Here is a 20,342-nt window from a genome sequence, read left to right as displayed (position 1 = left end):
TTGTTGTCCTTTGCTTTTGGATCTGGGCTGGCTCTGGCTCTCTTTACCAATAGAATGTGGTGGTAGAGATGCTGAATGATGCCTGAGGGTAGATCATTGCAGCCCTGCAGCTTCTGCTTAGGTGTCTTAGAGCATCTGTCCCAGGAGAAACCAGCTACCGTGTGTGAAGTCCGACTCCCCTGAGATTGTGAGGAAGCCCAAACTAGCCATGTGGGGAAGGAAGCCACATGGAGGGAAGACTGTCTGGCCAGCCCCCAGCTTTCCAGCCATCCCAACTGAAGCACCAGACATGCCTCCACCAGAGTGGAGACGCCATTCTGGATGTCCCACACAGTTGAGCCTTCACGGGACTGCAGCCCCAGATGTCATCTGACTGCGTTCTCGAGAGAGACCCACAGCAAGAGCTGCCCAGCTGAGCTCAGTCAACACACAGACCATGAGAGAGAACCAAATGCTGTTTCAAGCCGTCTACAAGGGCTCCCACTGGCCCCCACGTCCTGGTATTCACACCCTTACATGATCCCCACCCCTTGAGTGTGGGGCGGACCTGTGATCTGCTTCCAAAGGAGAGGATAGAGCAAAAGTGAGGAGATCTTGCTTGTGAGGTTAGGTGACAAAGGACTGACTTCCATTGAACTCTCACTCTCTCTGGTTCTTCTCACATGCTCACTCAGAGGAAGCAAAGCTGCCATGTTGTACGCTGCCTCACGTGGCAAGGAACTGTGTGTGACCTCCAGATGCTGCCAACGACCATGATGTGAGCCTGGAGGCAGATCCTTCCCCAGTTGAGCCTTGAGGACACTTCAGCCCTGCTGACACCTTGACCGCAGCCTGTGAGTGAGCCTGAGCCGAAACACCCAGTTAGGCCGCATCCAGATTCCCGACCCCCAGAAACCGAGAGATAGGAAGTGCTGTTTCAAACCACAAAGTCCTGGGGTAATCTGTTATGTGGCGGTAGATAACTACAACAGTTACTACATGTCAGGGCAGTTTGTCATGCAACAATAAATAATGGGAACAAGTACAATGATAAGAAAGCCAAAGCAATAGCCTTATATTGTCAATAAGTGCTGGGCAGAACTTCTGTGAACTTGATAAGCAAGAGAAAGCATTTGAACCAATAAGAGTTAGACCCTTGCTTCTTTTTGCCATTTATTTATGTTTTGAATTTTATTTACTTTTTTATACAGCAGGTTCTCTTTAGTTATCCATTTTATACATATTAGTGTATATATGTCAATCCCAATCTCCCAATTCATCCCACTCCCCCCCACGGCCCCGCCGCTTTCCCCCCTTGGTGTCCATACGTTTGTTCTCCACATCTGTGTCTCAATTTCTGCCCTGCAAACCAGTTCATCTGTACCATTTTTCTAGGTTCCACATATATGTGTTAATATACAATATTTGTTTTTCTCTTTCTGACTTACTTCACTGGGAATGACAGTCTCTAGATTCATCCACAGCTCTACAAATGACCCAGTTTTGTTCCTTTTTATGGCTGAGTAATATTCCATTGTATATATGTACCACATCTTCTTTATCCATTTGTCTGTCAGTGGGCATTTAGGTGGCTTCCATGACCTGGCTGTTGTAAATAGTGCTGCAGTGAACACTGGGGTGCATGTGTCTTTTTTTTTTTTTTTTTTTTTATGCGTTACGCGGGCCTCTCACTGTTGTGGCCTCTCCCGTTGCGGAGGACAGGCTCCGGACGCGCAGGCTCAGCGGCCATGGCTCACGGGCCCAGCTGCTCCGCGGCATGTGGGATCTTCCCAGACCGGGGCACGAACCCGTGTCCCCTGCATCGGCAGGCGGACTCTCAACCACTGCGCCACCAGGGAAGCCCGCATGTGTCTTTTTGAATTATGGTTTTCTCTGGATATATGCCCAGTAGTGGGATTGCTGTAGACCCTTGCTTCTAACGATCAGTTCTTAGGAGCAGATAAGACAATGAGAAGTAAGTTCCCACATGTGATGCAACAAGTGGCCTGGGAAGGCGCGAGCCCTCCTTCAAACAATGGGGGTGTGGCAGTCCTGGGAAGGCAGCACGGGGAGAGAACTGAGCCGCCCACGGGAGTACCTCTGCTTATTGCAGGGAAGATGAGTCAGCAGCACATGACTGTCCAGGAGCTGTCAAAACCACAGGCCGGGGCTTCCCTGGTGGCACAGTGGTTGAGAGTCGGCCTGCCGATGCAGGGGACACGGGTTCGTGCCCCAGTCCGGGAAGATCCCACGTGCCGCGGAGCGGCTGGGCCCGTGAGCCATGGCCGCTGAGCCTGCGCGTCCGGAGCCTGTGCTCCGCAACGGGAGAGGCCATGACAGTGAGAGACCCGCGTACCGCAAAAAAAAAAAAAAAAAAAAAACCACAGGCCAAGAGATGTTGCTAACATGAACCGTCATCAACTGTCATCATGCTTAAGGGAATGTCAAGACTGAGATTTTCCTGCCTTGGAAGAAAGAGTAGGCAATTCGAGTTGCTGACACTGAATTCTTCCATATTCACTGTACTATGTACGTCAGTTTTTCTTTTCAAGAAATCTTCCACTTAGGAGGGTTATGGAACAAAGGTTTGTATCCCCTCAAAGTTTATATGTTGAAGTTGTAACCCCCAGCGTGGCTGTATTAGGAGCAAGGAAGTAATTACGGTTCAATGAGATCATAAGTGTGGGCCCTGATCTGATAGGGTTATGTCCTTGTACGAATAGACAGGAGAGAGCTCGTGCTCCTTCTCTTCCCTCCAGCACACACCAGGGCAAGGCCAGGTGAGGACGCAGCAGGAGGGTGGCTGTCTGCAAGCCAGGAAGAGAGCCCTCACCAGAAACTAAATTGGCCAGAACCTGGATCTTGGACTTTTAGCCTCTAGAACTGTGAGGAAATGGACTTCTATTGCATAAGCCGCTCGCTCTGCATTTTGTTGTGGCAGCCCCAGGTAAGACAGTAGGCTGGGGGAACTGGAATAAGCTGTTTCTGTTTCTTTTTTTTTTTTTTTTTTTTTTGTTTCTGTTTCTTAACTCAGTGCTCAGCTGGAGCATGAGTCCTCAGTGTTAGCCATTACTGATTATTATTAATAAGATAGGCAAGGAAATCACGAGAGTGTATTTACAAAATGCTAGACGAATGTCAGTTGCTGAATTGCAAAGTGAGTTCACGTCTCTTGGAACAGACAGCTGATTTCCTAGGGTATCACAGCATTTGCAGATGGGCGTCTTGAGTTGTTGCGGTCAACTCTGAAAAACAGCTGTGAGTGGAAGTCAGCAAGCTGCAGACTGGTGGGCCTGACTTTGGTCCTGTTCTAGAAGGAAATTATTTAAAAGGATGGTTTGTTGGCCCTTAGAAAATGAAGTGTACGTTAGATATGAGCAGCGTTTTTTTAAGAATAAGTGATGTCAGGCCAATCTTATTTCTAACATCTTGATCATAGCATAACTGGATTTTAGAAGGTTTTAAAATAAGAACAAAGTTGACAAATGTGGGCTGAGTGTCTCTGTGGTTAGAGACTACAGATGGTGGTCCATTAGAATCTGAGTGTCTCTGTGGTTAGAGACTACAGATGGTGGTCCATTAGCATCTGAGTGTCTCTGTGGTTACAGAGAGTACAGCTGGCGGCCCATTTGCATCCACCTCAGCTGGTCACTGTATCCCTGTCACATTCATCAGTGCATGATACACCAACATTGGAGGTCCCACACTGGGGTCAGGTCATGCTGGGTTCTTATCAGTAGTTCCTGAGAGAATCAGGTAACGTCTTAAGGCCTCAGTTTCCTAGCTATAAATGAGGACGATGACCACTGAAAACTCATCAAGTTGTTAAGAGAATTCATTGGCTCAGGCCTTAGGCTTTGCAGGTGCTCAGCAATTGCCGGTTTTCCTCACTGGAGAGCATGAACCTGAGTGGACAGCTGAGGGGACGACCTGAGAATGGTATAATGGGCCCAAGGGGTTGAAGCTGCCAAAGGACGAACTCACTGTCAGGCTGATACAGGCCTCCCCTGATACATGTTCCCTTCTGAGCTTAACGAGGGAGCTTGCCACACAGCAGTGCGCTCAGAGGAGGGGAGCCTGGAGGTGAATGTGGAGGAGTATCCTGTGAGGGATGGATGATGGTCAGACCAGCTTCCTCCAAGCCCCAGAATTCATGGGTCCCCTCCCTTGGTCACAGACACCTCACAGCACCCATCCGTTTCCTTTCCCATCACAGTGACGACTGTGTAATTATTTGGTTATTCTTAGTTCGCGGGCTGTGTCGTCCACTAGAAAGTTAGTCCCAGGAGGACAGGGACTTGCCCATGTATTCACCTTGTGTTTCTAGAGCTGAGAGGCGTGCCCGGCCCACAATGAGAGCTCAGTTAATGTTGGAAGAACAAATAACTGAGGATAAGAGTGATTGAAGTGATGCTGGGCCGCAGCTCAAGGGAGGACCAACTTCCTGGAGAAGTTACCAGGAGGCAGTTTGGGCCTCAAAGATGTCACCTCTTTTAAAGCCTGGAGTCATCGGAAAACATCAAGGGCTCTGTGGGGATGTCTCAGGGAGGCGAGGTGGCTGGCCCAGTCCTCAGAGCAGGCATTTCTATACCAGATAATCCTGCTTCAGTCGGGTGGTAAAAACCGGCTGCCTCTGGGCAAATGCCGCCAGCAAATGTGTTTGCTTTCACCCTCAGAGTTTGAAATCTTTTTTGAATTAGTTTCGAACATTTTAGAATCGGAACGATATCACACGAAAAGTCATGTTTGAAGTCAGGCGCTGTCAAAGAGCAGAGTGGCAGCTGCCCCTTTAGATGCTGCTGCCCCCTGTTCCCAGTTTGTGTTCCCTGGTCTTGTCAGGAAACACCCTCTCCTCCCCACTCCAGAGTGTGTGAAAAAAACTCGAGAAATAGTCTTTTGTCATTCTTAGAATTCGGGCTGCTGCTTTGCCCTGCCTCCACCCCACATCCTTCCTGAGGGACAGCGCTTGCATAGCGGACGGAAAATCTGTAGCTGTAATTCAGAAAAGGTTTGCGGGAGAAGCTACCGGAAAGAGCTGGGAAGGCTCTCCTGTCGTCATCACTTGGGGGTGTCAGAGGTTTGCCCTGGCTTTTAACATCTTTGGGGTCACAAACCTCTTTGGGAATATGAAAACGTATAGATCCTCCCCCCAGAAAAATGCAGACACCAAGGGGCCTTTCAGACGACGGCAGGACATTCATGGACTCCCACGGCCTTTCTCATGCCCTGATGGAGGAGGGTGAGTGAATTGACGTGCTGTCCCCTCGGCTAGGGACAAGGAGTGAGAGTCAGGTCCTTCATTCATTCTCTTGTGAACCCTAGTCTGACCACCCCCCCTCCCAGGGCGGCCTCGGCGCTCCCGGGGCGCAGGGGAGGTGGACGCGCCGCTGGGGCGCTGCCCGCGGCCTCAAAGCCCCGCCAGCCCTGCCGGCGCCCCTCCCCCGGCCCCTCCCCCCCCGCCGCGCGAGCCGCTTCCGCGCACGTGACCGCGGCCGAGCGTCGGGCTCTGACGAGTTGCAGGGAGCCGGCTGCTCCCGGCCCGCCGTCGCTCCGGCTCTGGCTCCGGCTGCGGCTGCCGCGGCTGCTGTGCCCCGAGCCCGCCCGGCGCCGAGGGCCGGGGCCCCGCGATGGAACCGTGAGTGCAGGCCCGGGCGGCGCGTGAGGGGGTGCGGGGCAGGGGTCCCCCGGGCGCCCGGGCCCGGACTTGGGGCTCCCGCGTCCCGCTCCCGGGAGCCCTGCCGCGGGTCCCCCCGCCCACGTGGAGCTCGGGGCGCAGCCGGGGCTTCGTGGGGGTGACTCGGCTCAGGGGCCCCTCCACGGGCCTGCCGGCCCGGCCGGAGTTAGTAGCGGAGACGGGGTCGGGGATCCAGGGCGGGCCTTGGCCCGAGCGCATCTCAGGAAGGCCCTGCGAGGCCAGCACTGGCCCTGCTCGTTCCCGGAGAGCCGGGTGACCCCCGTCCTTCCCCAGGGCAGCTCCAAGGAGATGGCTGAGGAGTGGCTGGTCCCTCCCGGAGCCCCCGCCCGGCCTCCCCGCTGGGAAGGTGGTGACCCCGTGCCTCGGGCAGTGGCCCTGTTCGTCACCTCTTGTGAAAAGCGCCCTGGGCGTCCTACTGCTTTTTGTGATGGAGCCCAGCGCCAGGTAGAGAGAGGCGCTCTCCATTGGCTTTTTGATGATTTTGCCACGTTGGGAGCCTGCTGCAGCCTCTTTAGATCTCGGGGATACCGAGGTTTATGAGTTTTACAATATGCTGACTTCGGACCTATTATTTCTGTGAAGTTCAGGGGTTTTAATGAGGAAAAACCTGTCCAGGGCCCCATGGACGCCATCCCTAAAGCTTGCTTTTGATGCAACAGAGTCACCTGGGTGCCCCTCAGGGGACATGCGGAAAAGGAGGAGAGAGAATTAAAAAGAAGTTTAGCACTTGAGTTCCAAATGTGGAGAGAAGGGTTGCCCGGAGTCTCTGCAGCGTGGAGCAGGTTTGGCGGGCAGGTTCCCACAATTGAAGGCGGCCCTAAGGCGGGACTGTGTGAGTTTCTCTGTGCATTTGAGGTTTTAGAGGTTTGCAGTGGACCCCTGCTGATTTCTCTGACTGTGGACATACCAGACGTAAGATCTGAGTGTTGCCTGAATGCAAACACGTGTGGTGGAAGGAAAGGTCTTTCCTCCTGCTTCTGGAGAAGTTTCTGACTTGATCACTTTAACACAACATAGGAAAGCTGACTTGCACAAAATGTCAGTCCCAGATGGGTGTTTCAGAGGTCTGTCTTTTAATTAAACCCTAGACGGAGATAGGCTAGCAGTAGTGCCTCTCTCCAGCTCCGGGGGCGCCATTCCTTTGTGGTATCTGTGAATAGCACTGCTGGGAATACTGCGTGAAATTGTGTGACAACGTAGCATGTTTAGGAGGTCCTCGCATACCGAGTCTCCCTGGGCCCGCACTGCACGGCAGCCGGGGTGGCATGTGGTGGCGTGATCTCCCTAGGACGTGGAGAGGCAGAGAGTTTGAAGCCGTGTGGGTGGTAGCTGACTGCAGTCCGTGTCTCCTGCGGGAGCCCTGTGCTCTGTTACCTGACAGCCAAGGAGACCAGGCTGAGCCAGTAACTAACGGAGGAGCTGTAAAACCACGGTTTGAATGAAGGACTTGAGTGGAGCCTTCGAGTTGCTCCCCCCCCCCGCGGAGGGTAGGCCATGCAGATGCTCTCCTGTTGAGCAAGGGGCCAGGAGTGTGCTTCTCTGGAGGTCAGCCAGCGACCATCGTCCAGCACTCAGAACGGCAGGGACCTGCAAGTCACAAAAAGTCTTTGGCAGCCAATAAACATCCTACCAAAAAAAGAAAGCCTGAAAGTCTGAAGCGTGTGCGGGACTTCAGCGCCTCATAGGGTCAAAGTGCTCTTGTTGGCAGATGTGACAAGGAGACCCGAGGCGACAAAGGTGAGAAGTGACAGGAGCGGGAAGAGAAGCCAGGAGAAGGAACGGGCAGGGGGAGATTGGAAGAGGATAGGGGGGCCTGCAGGAGCGCGCCTAGGGGCCGGGGGATTCACGCAGGCCTGTTGCACTGACCTCCCTGTTCAGGTACAGTCCAGCCTATTCTTTTCAAGAGGGCAGGAGAGATTGCCACCAAAACCAGTCAGAAAAAAAGAGTTCCCAGTTCTAAAAACTTTATGCTTAAGTTGCCTGCAAACTCCATTCCTTTTCTGATGATGCCAGGGAAGCAAGAGCGCCGAGAGTTCCGGTGGGGGTGGGGGGTGGGGGGAGGATGGGGTAGGGCGTGTCTCAATCAGTTGCTCAATGTGACTAACAGGAACACCTGTTTGAGCGGTTGCGGCGTGGGCCCCGCGTGGCCGAGATTTCTCAGGTTCATTTGTTTCTTTGCTCTTAACTAGCATTTCTCTGCAAACTTCAATCAGGTTGCCTCTTGTGTGTGTCTTGATTGGCATTTACAGCCAGTTTTGAAAGAGTGTGTTTTACATGTCTCCGTCATGCTGGGTGCATTTAAGTGCAGAAGTGTGTTACTTAGATTTCTTTTCTGCAGCAGCGAAGGGGTGGCACAAATGAGCACAGTGGAGTCCAGCTGTGGTTGCTGTGGCCCAGGCCTTCTGAGTGTCCTGGTGCTTGAGGAGACAGCAGAGCTGGGTCAGAATCCTGTTCCTGCAGCCATAGAGTTGTTTAGGATTGCGTCCCTTCGGGTGATTTTTTTCCTGAGCCAGAAGGATCGCTAAAGCTAATGAAAGATGACATGGCGTTTACCGTGTACCAGGTACTGCTGCGCACTTCACGTATGTCGTTTCACGTAAGCCTCATAACCACCCTTCCCATGAAGAAGTGCCTCTTATCCCAGTGTTACAGATGAGAAAACGGGGGTGCAGAGAAGTCAAGTGCGTTTCTCCAGGTCATGGCTAGTAAGTCACAGAGGATGGAAGCCCGGGAGTGGGCTCTAGGGCCCACAGTCTTGAGGTCGATATACTCCCCTGCCTCAGTAACAGCTGGCCCTGACTGAGTGTTAGCAAGGCTCCCTTGTCATAACTCGCTTCGTTGTCACAGCAGCCCTCGGTGGTGGGGTCCCTCAGTTTCCTGAATTTTACAGTTCAGGAACCAGAGGCCCCGGGAGGTGACGTTGTTCCCCCCAGGACACCCCGCTGGTCAGTGGTGCAGGGGCCTTCCAGCCCAGGCAGTCAGCCTCCAGAGCCCAAGTTCTTAACCACCGGGCCGTGCTGCCCAGTATATGGCCGGCTTCTTTGTTCTGTTTGCCATGGGAAGGGTATTCGATGACCTGACCAACGCGCTCCTGGCTGTGAGTCACTGGGCTTGCGGCCTGGCAAGGATACACATGAATTCTTGGTTCCTTGAGGAGCTTAGAACATCGTTCATTAAAATACTTTTTGAGGTCGTTGGGCCTTGAATGTTTGTATAATGGCTTTTTTGAATAACTAAAGATAATTTTTCTGTGATATATTCAAGCTGGTTGATTGAAATTTCAGAATTCCTATTCTGTTCTTCTCAGAGTTTCTCCCTCTCAAACCCCACTAAATGGTGGGTTATTTAAAAAGGAAGGTTTGGTGAGGGGGCCAAAGAGTGAGGGAGTGGTGAGCCTCCTTTCCACCCCTGACCCTATGGATTCAAATCCCACCTCTGTCTCCTGCTGACCGGGACCTCAGCGGGTGTATACTTTCCCCAGCCTCTATTTTCCCATGTATAAAATGGGCTGATGACACCTGCCTCACAGGGAGACACCTGGCTGGGTACCATGTAGGTGCATAGGGAACACTGACCCCTCCTGCCCTTTCCTGCAGTTGGTTGGGTTCTGAACCAGAGGAGGGGACATTTTACATAGTGGATCATCAGGGATATCGGTTGGATGAAAACTGAGATTAAAAAAAAGGGGTGGGGGCAGGGGAAAAGCACAACCATTACTGTTAATAACTGACACGATTGAGTTCTTCCTCTGCGCTTACTACACTGTTCTAAGTGTTTCATTTTTCGTCTGTGCTCCCACTGGTCCTGTGGGTGTCATTCTGCCTGTCTCTGGTTTGCAAACGAGGATGCTGACATCCTGAGAAGTTACCTGGTTGCCCAGGGAAGTGGGGGAGCCAGGATTTGAACCCAGCCTGACGGGCACCAGGCCAGTGCTCTGGGCCCCGGGAGACAAATGATTTTTATACAGATTGTGAGAAAAATAAAATCCTAACTAAAACTTGAGAACAGACTGAGAGATCAAAAATCCCTTTCCACTGCCCAGACTCTAATTTTTTAATTCTAAAGTGGGAAATCTGGGTATGAGGTGAGCAAACAGCAAAATTTGTAATCCCGAAGCAGTTTCGGTCTTACCTGCCTGCTGCCCTGTGACTTGAGGGGCTGAGACAGAATATGTAATTCTGTGGTGTCAGAAAGATGCGTCAAACTTGGACAAGATCCACGATGGCATTTTTCTGGGAAAGAAGTCTTCAGATTGAATATGTATCAGTGCTTGCTTTGGTTTTCAAAAAAAACAAAAACAAAAAAACACACAACGTGATTCTGAGACCCCTGCAGCTCCTGGTGCTGTTTTCTCCTGCCTGGCCGCAGGCTGGTTGGCCCCAGGGGCTCCATCAAAGGCAGAGGTTGTGGTGCTGGTTTCCTCCCATCCTGCTCTCCGCATCGCTTAGAGACGCACCTCGAGGCATTTTCTCGCCTTCTCTGCTCACCCGAGTTCTGTCCATTTCATGGTCATTCTGCTCCAGGCCCATAAAGAGGCTCATGGAGTGCTTGCCTCCCCTACAGTTTCTTTCTAGTGCTGCTTTATTAACTCCTCTGAGACCTGCGTGGGAGGGAGAAGTGCTTAGTGGGAAAAGGAGTGTTGGCTGTGGCCTGTCGGGAGTGCTTGATGGCCCTAATGGGGACACAGGCTTTCTCGCTGGCCGGTGAAGGAAAGGGCGTCTGAACAAGGGTGTGACCTCAGTGGGAGGTCAGGGGTCTGGTTTTTGATGCGTCACACTTGAGATGCCTACCAGATATCCAAGTGGAGCTGTCAAGTAGGCTTTTCACGTAAGTCCAGAGTCCAGCTGGGCTGAGATACAGATGTGGAATTGCTCGCATGTGCATTGTCTCTAAAGCCTGAAACAGGATGAGGTCACCTGGGGAGTGAGAGTAGAGAAGAGGGGCCTAGAGCAGCTTCATGCCAAGGAGCCCCAGTAAGGTGAAGATGGTGCTCGCCTGTGGAGAGCCCTACAGAGTAAGTTTTCCAGCCCTTCTCTCATGGGAATTGATGTCTCCAAAGATTCACCTTCTTTGGAAGCGGTCTCTTGGAAGTGGTTATGAATATGCATCATGGAGGGAAGGCAGGGCTTACGGTGATTTGGATTAAAGCTGCAGTTTTGGGCGTTGGCTTTCCAAGAAATGTATTTTTAGTTTCTCTAGGAAATATGTCTGTGATATTGTAAATTACCCATGAAAATTGAGATGAATTTAGCAGGAACCTAAAGAGTACAAGCTGGTGCCAAGGCGACAGTCTGTTCCATTGCATTTGAAAGGTTTTCCAAGGGCATGGGGGCTCCAAAGAGACCAGAATTTTTGAGTGTGTTTTAGATGCCTGAGTGTGGAAAGATCCATGGACCTGGAGAGGAAGACTGATGTATGGGACCCATCAAGAGAAGAAAAAGAGAGACGCCGATCCTGAGCCGGCAGGGTTTTGTAGGAAGTCTTCCTGCCGTGGCTATCTAGGTAGAAGATTGCATCGGCGGCTGTGCTTGACCTGGCCAGGTTGCATGGGGAAATGGGGAGCCCTTTCCCTGCTCCCTGGCATCTCACCACCAATTTGAGGGAACTACATGAGCACTTTGGAGAAAACTTATAAAAGTTGAGTCGAATAGATGTTTTCTGAATGTGCACCATGTGTCTGTCTGGTGTCTACGTGGGTAGATTGATGCTTTTTTTTCAAGCACTCAACTATGTACTGCAGGCCACACGTTGTAGTGGTTTAAAGGCCTGGGCAGCCATGAGAGGTGGAGAAGCGAGGGAAAGCTTCATGGAGAAGGTGGGACACACAGGTGAGCCATGAATGCTGGGTCTGATTTGGATAGTCTGGTAGGGAAAAAGACCGTTTCGGATCAGAAGAGCAGTACCTGAATGGGCTAGTCTGGACTCAGGCTTGACCACGGTGGGAAGCTTTGTAGAATTTAAGCCCTAAGCCCTGGAGTCTGGCGCCTGTGTTTGAATGCAGCCTCTGCTTTGAGATCTAGGGCAGGTCACCTACCTTGCTGAGCCTCAGCTTTCTCATCTGTGAGATGGGGCTGTTAGTCCCTACCTGAGAAGGCAGCTGTGGTGACTAAGGAGGTAGTGATTCTCGCAGGGTACATACAGGACGGTGGGAACTTAGGGGCGGATTTGGGGGCCTCGAAGGCCATAGAAAGGCATTTAAACTCAGTCGAGTCGCTCTCTGTGTCGGGGTAGCATGTTAACAGCGCCGTAATACCCGCACAGGAAGGCGCACCTGGAAGGCAGCTGCAGGGGCTGAGTGGGAGGTGATGAGGGCCTGGACTGCAGGAGTGGTGTGCTGGGGGTGCAGAGAAGAGAGGCGTCACCTCTTCCGGGCTGGCTGTGTGGGATGAATGAGAGGCGGACATCGGAGGTGACTCCAGGGTTTCTGGAGGTGGGGATGGAGAAAGGGGAGAGGCCGGAAATGGGCAGTGGAAGCAGGTTTTTCGTTTATGTTATTTTGTTTTTTAATGGGTTCAGTCTTAAACCTATTGACCGTGATGGGATGTAGGACTCCTAAGGGAAAGTGTCTTGGGAGCCACGAGTTTTGAGTGGGGTCGGGGCAGGCAGGACGCTGGGGATGGTCCTGGAGGCGGAAGGACCGTTAACGAGGAAGCAGGAGGTCCACGGGTGTTGGAGGGTCCGTGTGGGGTCCTGACTCTGGGCTGGAGAGTTCCCAGAAGGGGGTGGGCGACTGTAGAGGAGGAGATTAGGGTGGCTCGGAGCCCGCTTGGGTGCTCGGCCGCGTCTGTTTTCCACGTCGCCGTCTGGCCTCTGAGCAGAGGCACTCCTCCGGCTGGCGGCCGATCACAGGGCGTGAGGGCTGTCTGCTCATGGGGACACGCCCGGCTGTGGGCTGCTTCACGTTGGCTGGGCTGTTCAGCAGGCGGCGGGGATGGGCAGCAGGCAGAGGAGCCGCCGGGTGCGGCGTCGGGGCAGGAAGCCAGGAGGCAGGCGGCGAGCGTGAGGGGCCGGGCGAGGCCCGCGGGGGCGACCCGGGCTGCTCTCCGTGACTCTTCGCCACCGCGGCTTCTGCAGCCGTCACGACGGCGCCCAGGAGTTCTGTGGACTGTGCTCAGCCGTGTGGGCCTGTGGTTTGTCGGGAATCACGTGCGGTCCCCGAGGTGACGGGAGCCTCTGGGTTCTCGGCGAACTGCTTCAGAGCTACTGGTGATGCGTCGTGAGCAGGCCGGGGGAGACGGAGGCGTCGCCAGCTGGGTCCTGAAGTCTGGGCGCCGGTCCCCGGCCCGGGACACCGGGGCTGCAGCGTCCCCCGACGTGAGGCTGCCTGAGGCGGTGTCCTGCCGCTCGGGAGACGGGGACGGAGGGAAACGAGGCCCGTGCCCACCCTGTCCCCAGCGAGCCCTGGTCAGCGGGACTGCTTGTGCCATGACATCTGCTCACGCGGGGGCTTGTTTTGCTGCCTCCGTGTCTTTTTTTGTCCTGCTGGGTGAGGCTTGATTGCCGAAGCAGGGACGTATCTAATAAATTGGATTGAAGTGGAAGTTTTAAGGAAGGGTAAACGACAGACCTTTATTGAGTTCCCGAGGAGAAAACTGGAAAAATACCCAGCGTGGTCCGTGTGCTGCGGGCGTTTGACCTTGTGCCGTCGTCTTTCTGAACCCTCTTTCTTCAGCGCTCCTTCTCACCTGCTGAGTAGCTGGGCTTTTATAGTAAATCATTGATAATGCGTTTTGTTGATAATGTTTTAAAAATCAAATTTTAGATATAACTTTTCTTACTCTGTTTTCCTCTGCTTCCAAGCCCCCCGTTCTGTGCTTTCACCTCTGCTGGGGAGCCCTTGGTGCCCCTCAGAGCCCCAGGGTCACCCCGAGAGCAGCACGGCGGAGGGGAGGCCGTGAATGACTTTGTGTAATTTTTTAAAACAACTTTCGATTTACAGAAGAGTGGCCAAGGCAGTACCGAGTGTTTCTGCACACCCTTCACGGGGCTTCCCCTCGTGTCGGTGTCCAGAACCCGTGGCACGTTTGTCAGCGCTCAGGTCGGCATCGGGGCAGTGCTGTTCACACCTGACCGTGTTTGCACGTCCCCAGCATCCAGTCCGTTTAGCTTCATGCGCCGTTGCTCCATGTGGAGATGCGCAGCTACGAGGAAGTCTTCCCTCTTCAGGGTGTGCTGAGGCCTCTCATGGGAGGGGGAGGAGGGGACAGGGAAGCGACACAGGAGCCCTTCCTCGTGCCAGCCCTGCACTCCACCCGGCTTCCACAGAGGCCCTCGTGGGGTGGGGGGCGGGGTCCGCTCGCTTCCATCCTGCTTCCCAGAGCCTCCTTCCCGCAGCGCCGGGACCGCCAAGGGCAGAGCTGTGGCATCTTGGGCAAGAGTCCTGCCGTCTCTAGACCTCGGGCTCCCTGTGTGCAAATCCAAGGAGCCGGACTTCCTCCCTGACGTGATTTCTGGCTCTAATGGCGTAAGGCTTTCGGGCCTCTTAGGATCTTTAGGGTCCAAAATCTGAGTTGGGATCAGGCCACTTAATTCACGAGCTCTTGCTCCCTACGCACAGCGGGGTCATTGGTGGTCCAGCCTTCAGACCTGAGTCCCACAGGGAAAAACACTGGTTCCTTTATTTCTTCGCTGGTCCCGTCACCCAGTGAAGCATGGGGATGCCGATCTGAAAGTTCACTCACCTGGGCCTGGCAGGAGAGCGCTGACTCAGTGTCAGCAAAGCCACGTCAGAGAGACTTAGGGCCACCTTTGCCCTGGGATGCCGCCCAGCTAGTTTCCAGCTCGGGACGGCTGCCTTGGCCGTGTAAGGGAGAGGGTGTGCATGTGCACACGGCCGTGAACTTGATACCGCAAGAGCAAACAGCCTTCCCTCCCTTTCCGGTTCAGAGCCCGATTCTCCCCCTCCCGGTGGGGGGCAGTCGTCACCTTCCCGAGAGGCAGGCACCAGAAATTCCTCCTGCCCGCTCAGCTCCCCAGACCAGGAAGTGCTGGGCATGGAAGAGGACGTCGGGAGCAAAGCAAGACAGAACACGCCCCTGGCTCTCATCTTTCGGGGTTCTGGGTCTCCTCAGCGGGCTACAGGGTCGGGGGCCGGCCTCCCCTTTGTCTCGGGGAATCGGAGCTGGGCCTGCACCTGCGTTCCAGCCTGTCTGGGGCTGCCTGTAGGGGCGGCATTGAGGACCTGCCACGCTCCAGCGTTTATGTCTGTCCTTCCCAGACTTCCCTTTTGTTTCCCGGCTCCTGGTATAGGGAGTTCTAAAAGAGAAGTGAGACCTACCCCACCACCATTTTCTTCTGACCAAAGAAAGAAGTAGGGATGAATAGGAGGGAGCCGATGCTAGGGTGTTAGGACGCATCCTCTGAATCGCTTTCATGTGGGTGTCACTCGCAGAAAACCGCGGCAGCTTGCTGAGTGGCATCAAAAGCAGACCCCAAGTGAAGGCCAGGCTGAGCTTCACCACGATGGGTGAGGCCAGTGATGGGGGGAGCCCTGGACAGGAAACACAAAGCTGGGGGCTGGCGGGAAGATCGGCTAGGACATACGATTCCGGGGCTCCTGGAACCCCCAGTCTGGGCTTGACTGTGGCATCTGCGTGTGAGGAGTTAGGGTCCTCCCTGCGCCTGGACTCTGCTCTAGCTGCTGAAAACGGGGGTGTGGAGGGGTTCAGCCCTGCTCTGTGGCCTGGCGAACGTGCCCCAAGTGGGCTTTGAAGCGCCTTCTCCTGCCACAAGGGTGGGGTTTGCCTGGCCCCCTGCAGCACGGGGTGCCAGGCCCAGAACATACCGGAATGGCCCCCACCCCAGCAGTGGTCACTGAGGCTATTTAGGTGGTTTTGTCAGCCGAGTCACCTGGATTGAGAATAGGTCCTCCTCTTAGGCGAGGGCTCGCAGGCTGGGGAGGCCCTCGCCCTACCGCCCCTCACCCCGGCTTCTCCCCGCAGGCTGGCGCCCATGCGGCTGTACACGCTCTCCAAGCGCCACTTCGTCCTCGTGTTCGTCGTCTTCTTCGTCTGTTTCGGCCTGACCGTCTTCGTCGGGATCAGAGGTGAGCAGCAGTCTTCCATTTGTTTCTTTAATTGAAGTGAAGTTGATGTACAATGTTGTGTTAGTTTCCGCTGTACAGCAAAGTGATTCAGTTATACATATTATATATTCTTTTTCATATTCTTCTCCATTATGGTTTATTACAGGATACTGAATATAGCTCCCTGTGCTGTACAGTAGGACTTTGTTGTTTATCCATTTTATATGTAATAGTTTGCACCTGCTAATCCCAAACTCCCAATCCAACCCTCTCATGCCTCCTCTCCACCTTGGCAACCACAAGTCTGTTCTCTATGTCTGCGACCATTTCTGTTTTGTAAGTAAGTTTATTCATTTGTGTTATATGTTAGATTCCACATATAAGTGATAGCATATGGTCGTTGTCTTTCTCTTTCTGGCTTCATTTAGTATGATAAGCTCTAGGTCCATCCATGTAGCTGCAAATGGCATTATTTCATTCTTTTTAGGGCCGAGTAGTATTCCACTGTATGTATGTTTCACATCTTCTTTATCCATTCATCTGTCATTGGACATTTAGGATGTTTCCATGTCCTGGCTATTGTAAATAGTGCTGCTATGAACATAGGGGTGCATATATCTTTTTGAATTATAGTGTTGTCCAGACATAAGCATAGGAGTGGGATTGCTGGATCATAGGACAACTCTATTTTTAGTTTTTGAGAAACCTCAGTACTGTTCTCCATAGTGGCTGCACCAATTTACATTCCCACCAACAGTGTAGGTTCCCTTTTCTCCACACCCTCTCCAGCATTTGTTATTTGTGGATTTTTTTAAATGTTGGCCATTCTGATTGGTGTGAAGTGGTACATCACTGTAGTTTTTTTGTTTGTTTGTTTTTTATAAATTTATTTATTTATTTTTGGGTGTGTTGGGTCTTCGTTTCTGTGCGAGGGCTTTCTCTAGTTGCGGCGAGCAGGGGCCACTCTTCATTGCGGTGCGCGGGCCCCTCACTGTTGCGGCCTCTCTTGTTGCGGAGCACAGGCTCCAGACGCGCAGGCTCAGTAGTTGTGGCTCACGGGCCTAGTTGCTCCATGGTATGTGGAATCTTCCCAGACCAGGGCTCGAACCCCTGTCCCCTGCATTGGCAGGCAGATTCTCAACCACTGCGCCACCAGGGAAGCCCCACATCACTGTAGTTTTGATGTTCATTTCTCTGATAATTAGCAATGTTGAGCATCTTTTCATGTGCCTATTGGCCATCTCTATGTCTTCTTTGGAGAAATGTCTATTTAAGTCTTGTGCCCATTTATTGATTGGGTTTTGTTGTTGTTGTTATTGAGTTGTATGAACCGTTTGTATATTTTGGAAATTAAGACCTTGTCAATCACATCATTTGCAAATATTTTCTCCTGGTTCATAGGTTGTCTTTTCATTTTGTTTATGGTTTCCTTTGCTGTGCAAAAGCTTATAACTTTAATTAGGTCCCATTTGTTTATATTTGATTTTATTTCTGTTGCCTTGGGAGACTGACCTAAGAAAACATTGCTACGATTTATGTCAGAGAATGTTTTGCCTATATTCTCTTCTAGGAGTTTTATGGTGTCATGTCTTACATTTAAGTCTTTAAGGCATTTTGAGTTTATTTTTGTGTATGGTTTGAGGGTGTGTTCTAACTTTATTGATTTACATGCAGCTGTCCAATTTTCCCAGCACCACTTGCTTGCTGAATAAACTGTCTTTTCTCCATTGTATGTACTTGACTCCCTTGTCAAAGATTAATTGACCATAGGTGTATGGGTTTATTTTTGGGCTCTTTATTCTGTCCCATTGATCCATATGTCTGTTTTTATGCCAACACCATGCTGTTTTGATTACTGTAGCTTTCTAGTATTGTCTGACGTCTGGGAGGGTTATGCCACCAGCTTTCTTCTTTTCCCTCAGGATTGCTTTGGCAATTCTGGGTCTTTTATGGTTCCATGTAAATTTTAGGATTATTTGTCCTAGTTCTGTGAAAAATGTTATGGGTAATTTGATAGGGATGGTATTAAATCAGTAGATTGCTTTGAGTAGTATGGCCATGGTAACAATATTAATTCTCCTAACCCAAGAACATGGGATATTTTTCCATTTCTTTAAATCATCTTCAGTTTCCTTTATCAGTGTTTATAGCTCTCAGGGTACAAGTCTTTTACCTCCTTGGTCAGGTTTATTCCTGAGTATTTTTTAATTAATTAATTAATTAATTTTTATTTTATTTTTGGCTGCATTGGGTCTTCGTTGCTGCACGTGGGCTTTCTCTAGTTGTGCCGAGCGGGGGCCACTCTTCATTATGGTGTGCGGGCTTCTCAATGGGGTGGCTTCTCTTGTTGCGGAGCAGGGGCTCTAGGCGTGCGGACTTCAGTAGTTGTGGCACGCGGGCTCAGTAGTTGTGGCTCGAGGGCTCTAGAGTGCTGGCTCTGTAGTTGAGGCGCATGGGCTTAGTTGCTCCACGGCATGTTGGATCTTCCTGGAGCAGGGATCGAACCCGTGTCCCCTGTATTGGCAGGCGGATTCTTAACCACTGCGCCACCAGGGAAATCCTGTATTTTATTTTTTTTGATGTGATTTTAAAAGGGATTTTTTTTTTTACTTTCCCTTTCTGATATTTTATTGTTAGTATAAATAAATGCAACCAATTTCTGTATGTTAATCTTGTATCCTGCTACCTTGCTGAATTCATTTATCAGTTCTAATAGTTTTTGCATGGATTCTTTGGGGTTTTCTATAAATAGCATTATGTTATCTGCATATAATGACAGTTTTACCTCTTCCCTTCCAATTTGGATACGCTTTATTTCTTTTTCTTGTCCAGTTGCTGTGGCTAGGACTTCCAGTACTCTGTTGAATAGAGGTGGTGAGAGTGGGCATCCTTGTCTTGCTCCAGATTTTAGCGGGAAGGCTTTCAGCTGTTCACTCTTGAGTATTATGTTGGCTGTGGGTTTGTCATAAATAACTTTTATTATGTTGAGTTAGGTTCCCTCTTTGCCCACTTTGATAAGAGTTTTTATCATGAATGGATGTTGAATTTTATCAAATGCTTTTTCTGCATCTGTTGAGATGATCATGTGGATTTTGTCTTCTGTTGGTGTGGAGTATCACATTGATTGATTTGTGTGTGTTGAACCGTCCTTGTTACCCTGGGATGAATCTCACTTGGTCATGGTGTATGATCTTTTTTTATGTTGTTGGATTTGGTTTGCTAATATTTTGTTGAGAATTTTTGCATCTATATTCATCAAAGATATTGGCCTGTAATTTTCTTTTTTGGTGATGTCTTTGTCCGGTTTTGGTATCAGGGTGGTGGTGTCTTCATAGAATGACTTTGGGAGTGTTCCCTGAGGTGAGGAACAGTTTTTGACCAGCTTATCGTTTATGGTTACCTTGGTGCAGTGCCATTCAGCCCGGCCCAGCTGTACCCACTTGCTCTCACCCCCTAACGGCCCCATCATGGAGGCTGGCGCACGGAGGGGTGACCCTGGTCATGCGCTGCACAGCAGCCAGGGCCTGCACCCAGCTTGGCAGCGCCAGGCGGCCTTGACCATGTACCCTGTGTTGGCAGAGTCTGTTGGGCTCCAGGACCTGCCTGGGTGCTGAGGAATCCAGAACGTGCTGGCTGATTGGGGGCCGGGCCATGCAGCAGATTCTGGGGAGGGAGTGAGATAGCGGTGAGCAGGGGTGGGGGAGGCCCCTGAGGAACCGAGAGGCTGCTGTGGCGACACCTGGAGCAGGAGGGAGCCTGCAGGTGCTGTTTGAGGGGAAGAGCCACCCATCACCGTCTGAGCTTCGAAAATGCCTCTGAAATCATCCAGTCCAGCCCCCTTTCACCGAGATGGGAAACGGAGAACCTAAGTCAGGTTTCCAGAAACCCAGGTCTCTTCAGTCCAGGGGTAGGAGACCAGGAGCCTGCTGAGGCTGTTCCTCCTGTCCTCCTAAATACCTTTTTCAGTGAGGGTAGTTTATTTAACTACAGCACTTAACGTTAAAGTGTGAATGACAGTTGGGCTTTTAACCTGTCCCAGAGGCGGTTTCTTGACCTGAACTGAAGCTTAGGTGGTGAATGGGCTGAGGAAGCTGGGGGAGAGGGTGGTTATTTAGGTGCCATTTGCGGCCTGCTGATGAAGATGAGGGTGGTGACAACAGCGGTTGTGTCCAGCCTCTTCTTGTTCTCCCCTTGAATTCACCAAGGAATCCCAGTTACATGAGTCACCTCGGTTATCTTACTTGATTTTCACAACTGTCCTTCAAGATTGGTAGGGGAGGTGTTAGTATTCTCCTGGGTCTCCAGTCTCACAGCACTTCAGCCCACTCTTGTTTCCTTAAGCACCAACATCCGTGATTATATGAAACCTTCTCCACTCTTGCAGAAATGAAAAGTGTTGCACCAAGGCTGAGATGAAAAAGACCACGTTAGGATTTCCATATCCGTTTCCTTCTGTAGAGCTCTAGCGTTAGCAGGTTCTGCAGAGAAACAGACCAATATATATATATGGAACAGAACCAGATCTGTTTATATAGATTCAGGTATATAGTTTTATTGTAAGGAATTGGCTCACGTGATTATGGACGCTGAGAAGTCCCCAGATGTGCATTCAGCAAGCTGGAGACCCAGGATCGCCAGTGGCGT

At 51.5% G+C, this 20,342-nt stretch overlaps 1 protein-coding gene across 2 annotated transcripts in view; it reads left to right on the top strand.

The window, feature by feature from the left end:
• The window catches only part of TMEM181 (transmembrane protein 181), a 65,973-nt gene that overhangs the window by 16,599 nt on the left and 29,032 nt on the right, over positions 1-20,342 (top strand). For both annotated transcript variants that reach the window (XM_065888995.1, XM_065888996.1), the window contains one exon: positions 15,616-15,719. In XM_065888995.1, coding sequence (XP_065745067.1) covers positions 15,616-15,719 — 104 coding nt within the window. The remainder of the gene's footprint in view (positions 1-15,615; positions 15,720-20,342) is intronic.

This window comes from Phocoena phocoena, chromosome 12, assembly GCF_963924675.1.
Source record: "Phocoena phocoena chromosome 12, mPhoPho1.1, whole genome shotgun sequence".
Lineage (NCBI taxonomy): Eukaryota > Metazoa > Chordata > Mammalia > Artiodactyla > Phocoenidae > Phocoena > Phocoena phocoena.
The sequence above is the reverse complement of the archived record's forward strand: the minus strand, read 5'-3'. Positions and strand labels throughout refer to the sequence as shown.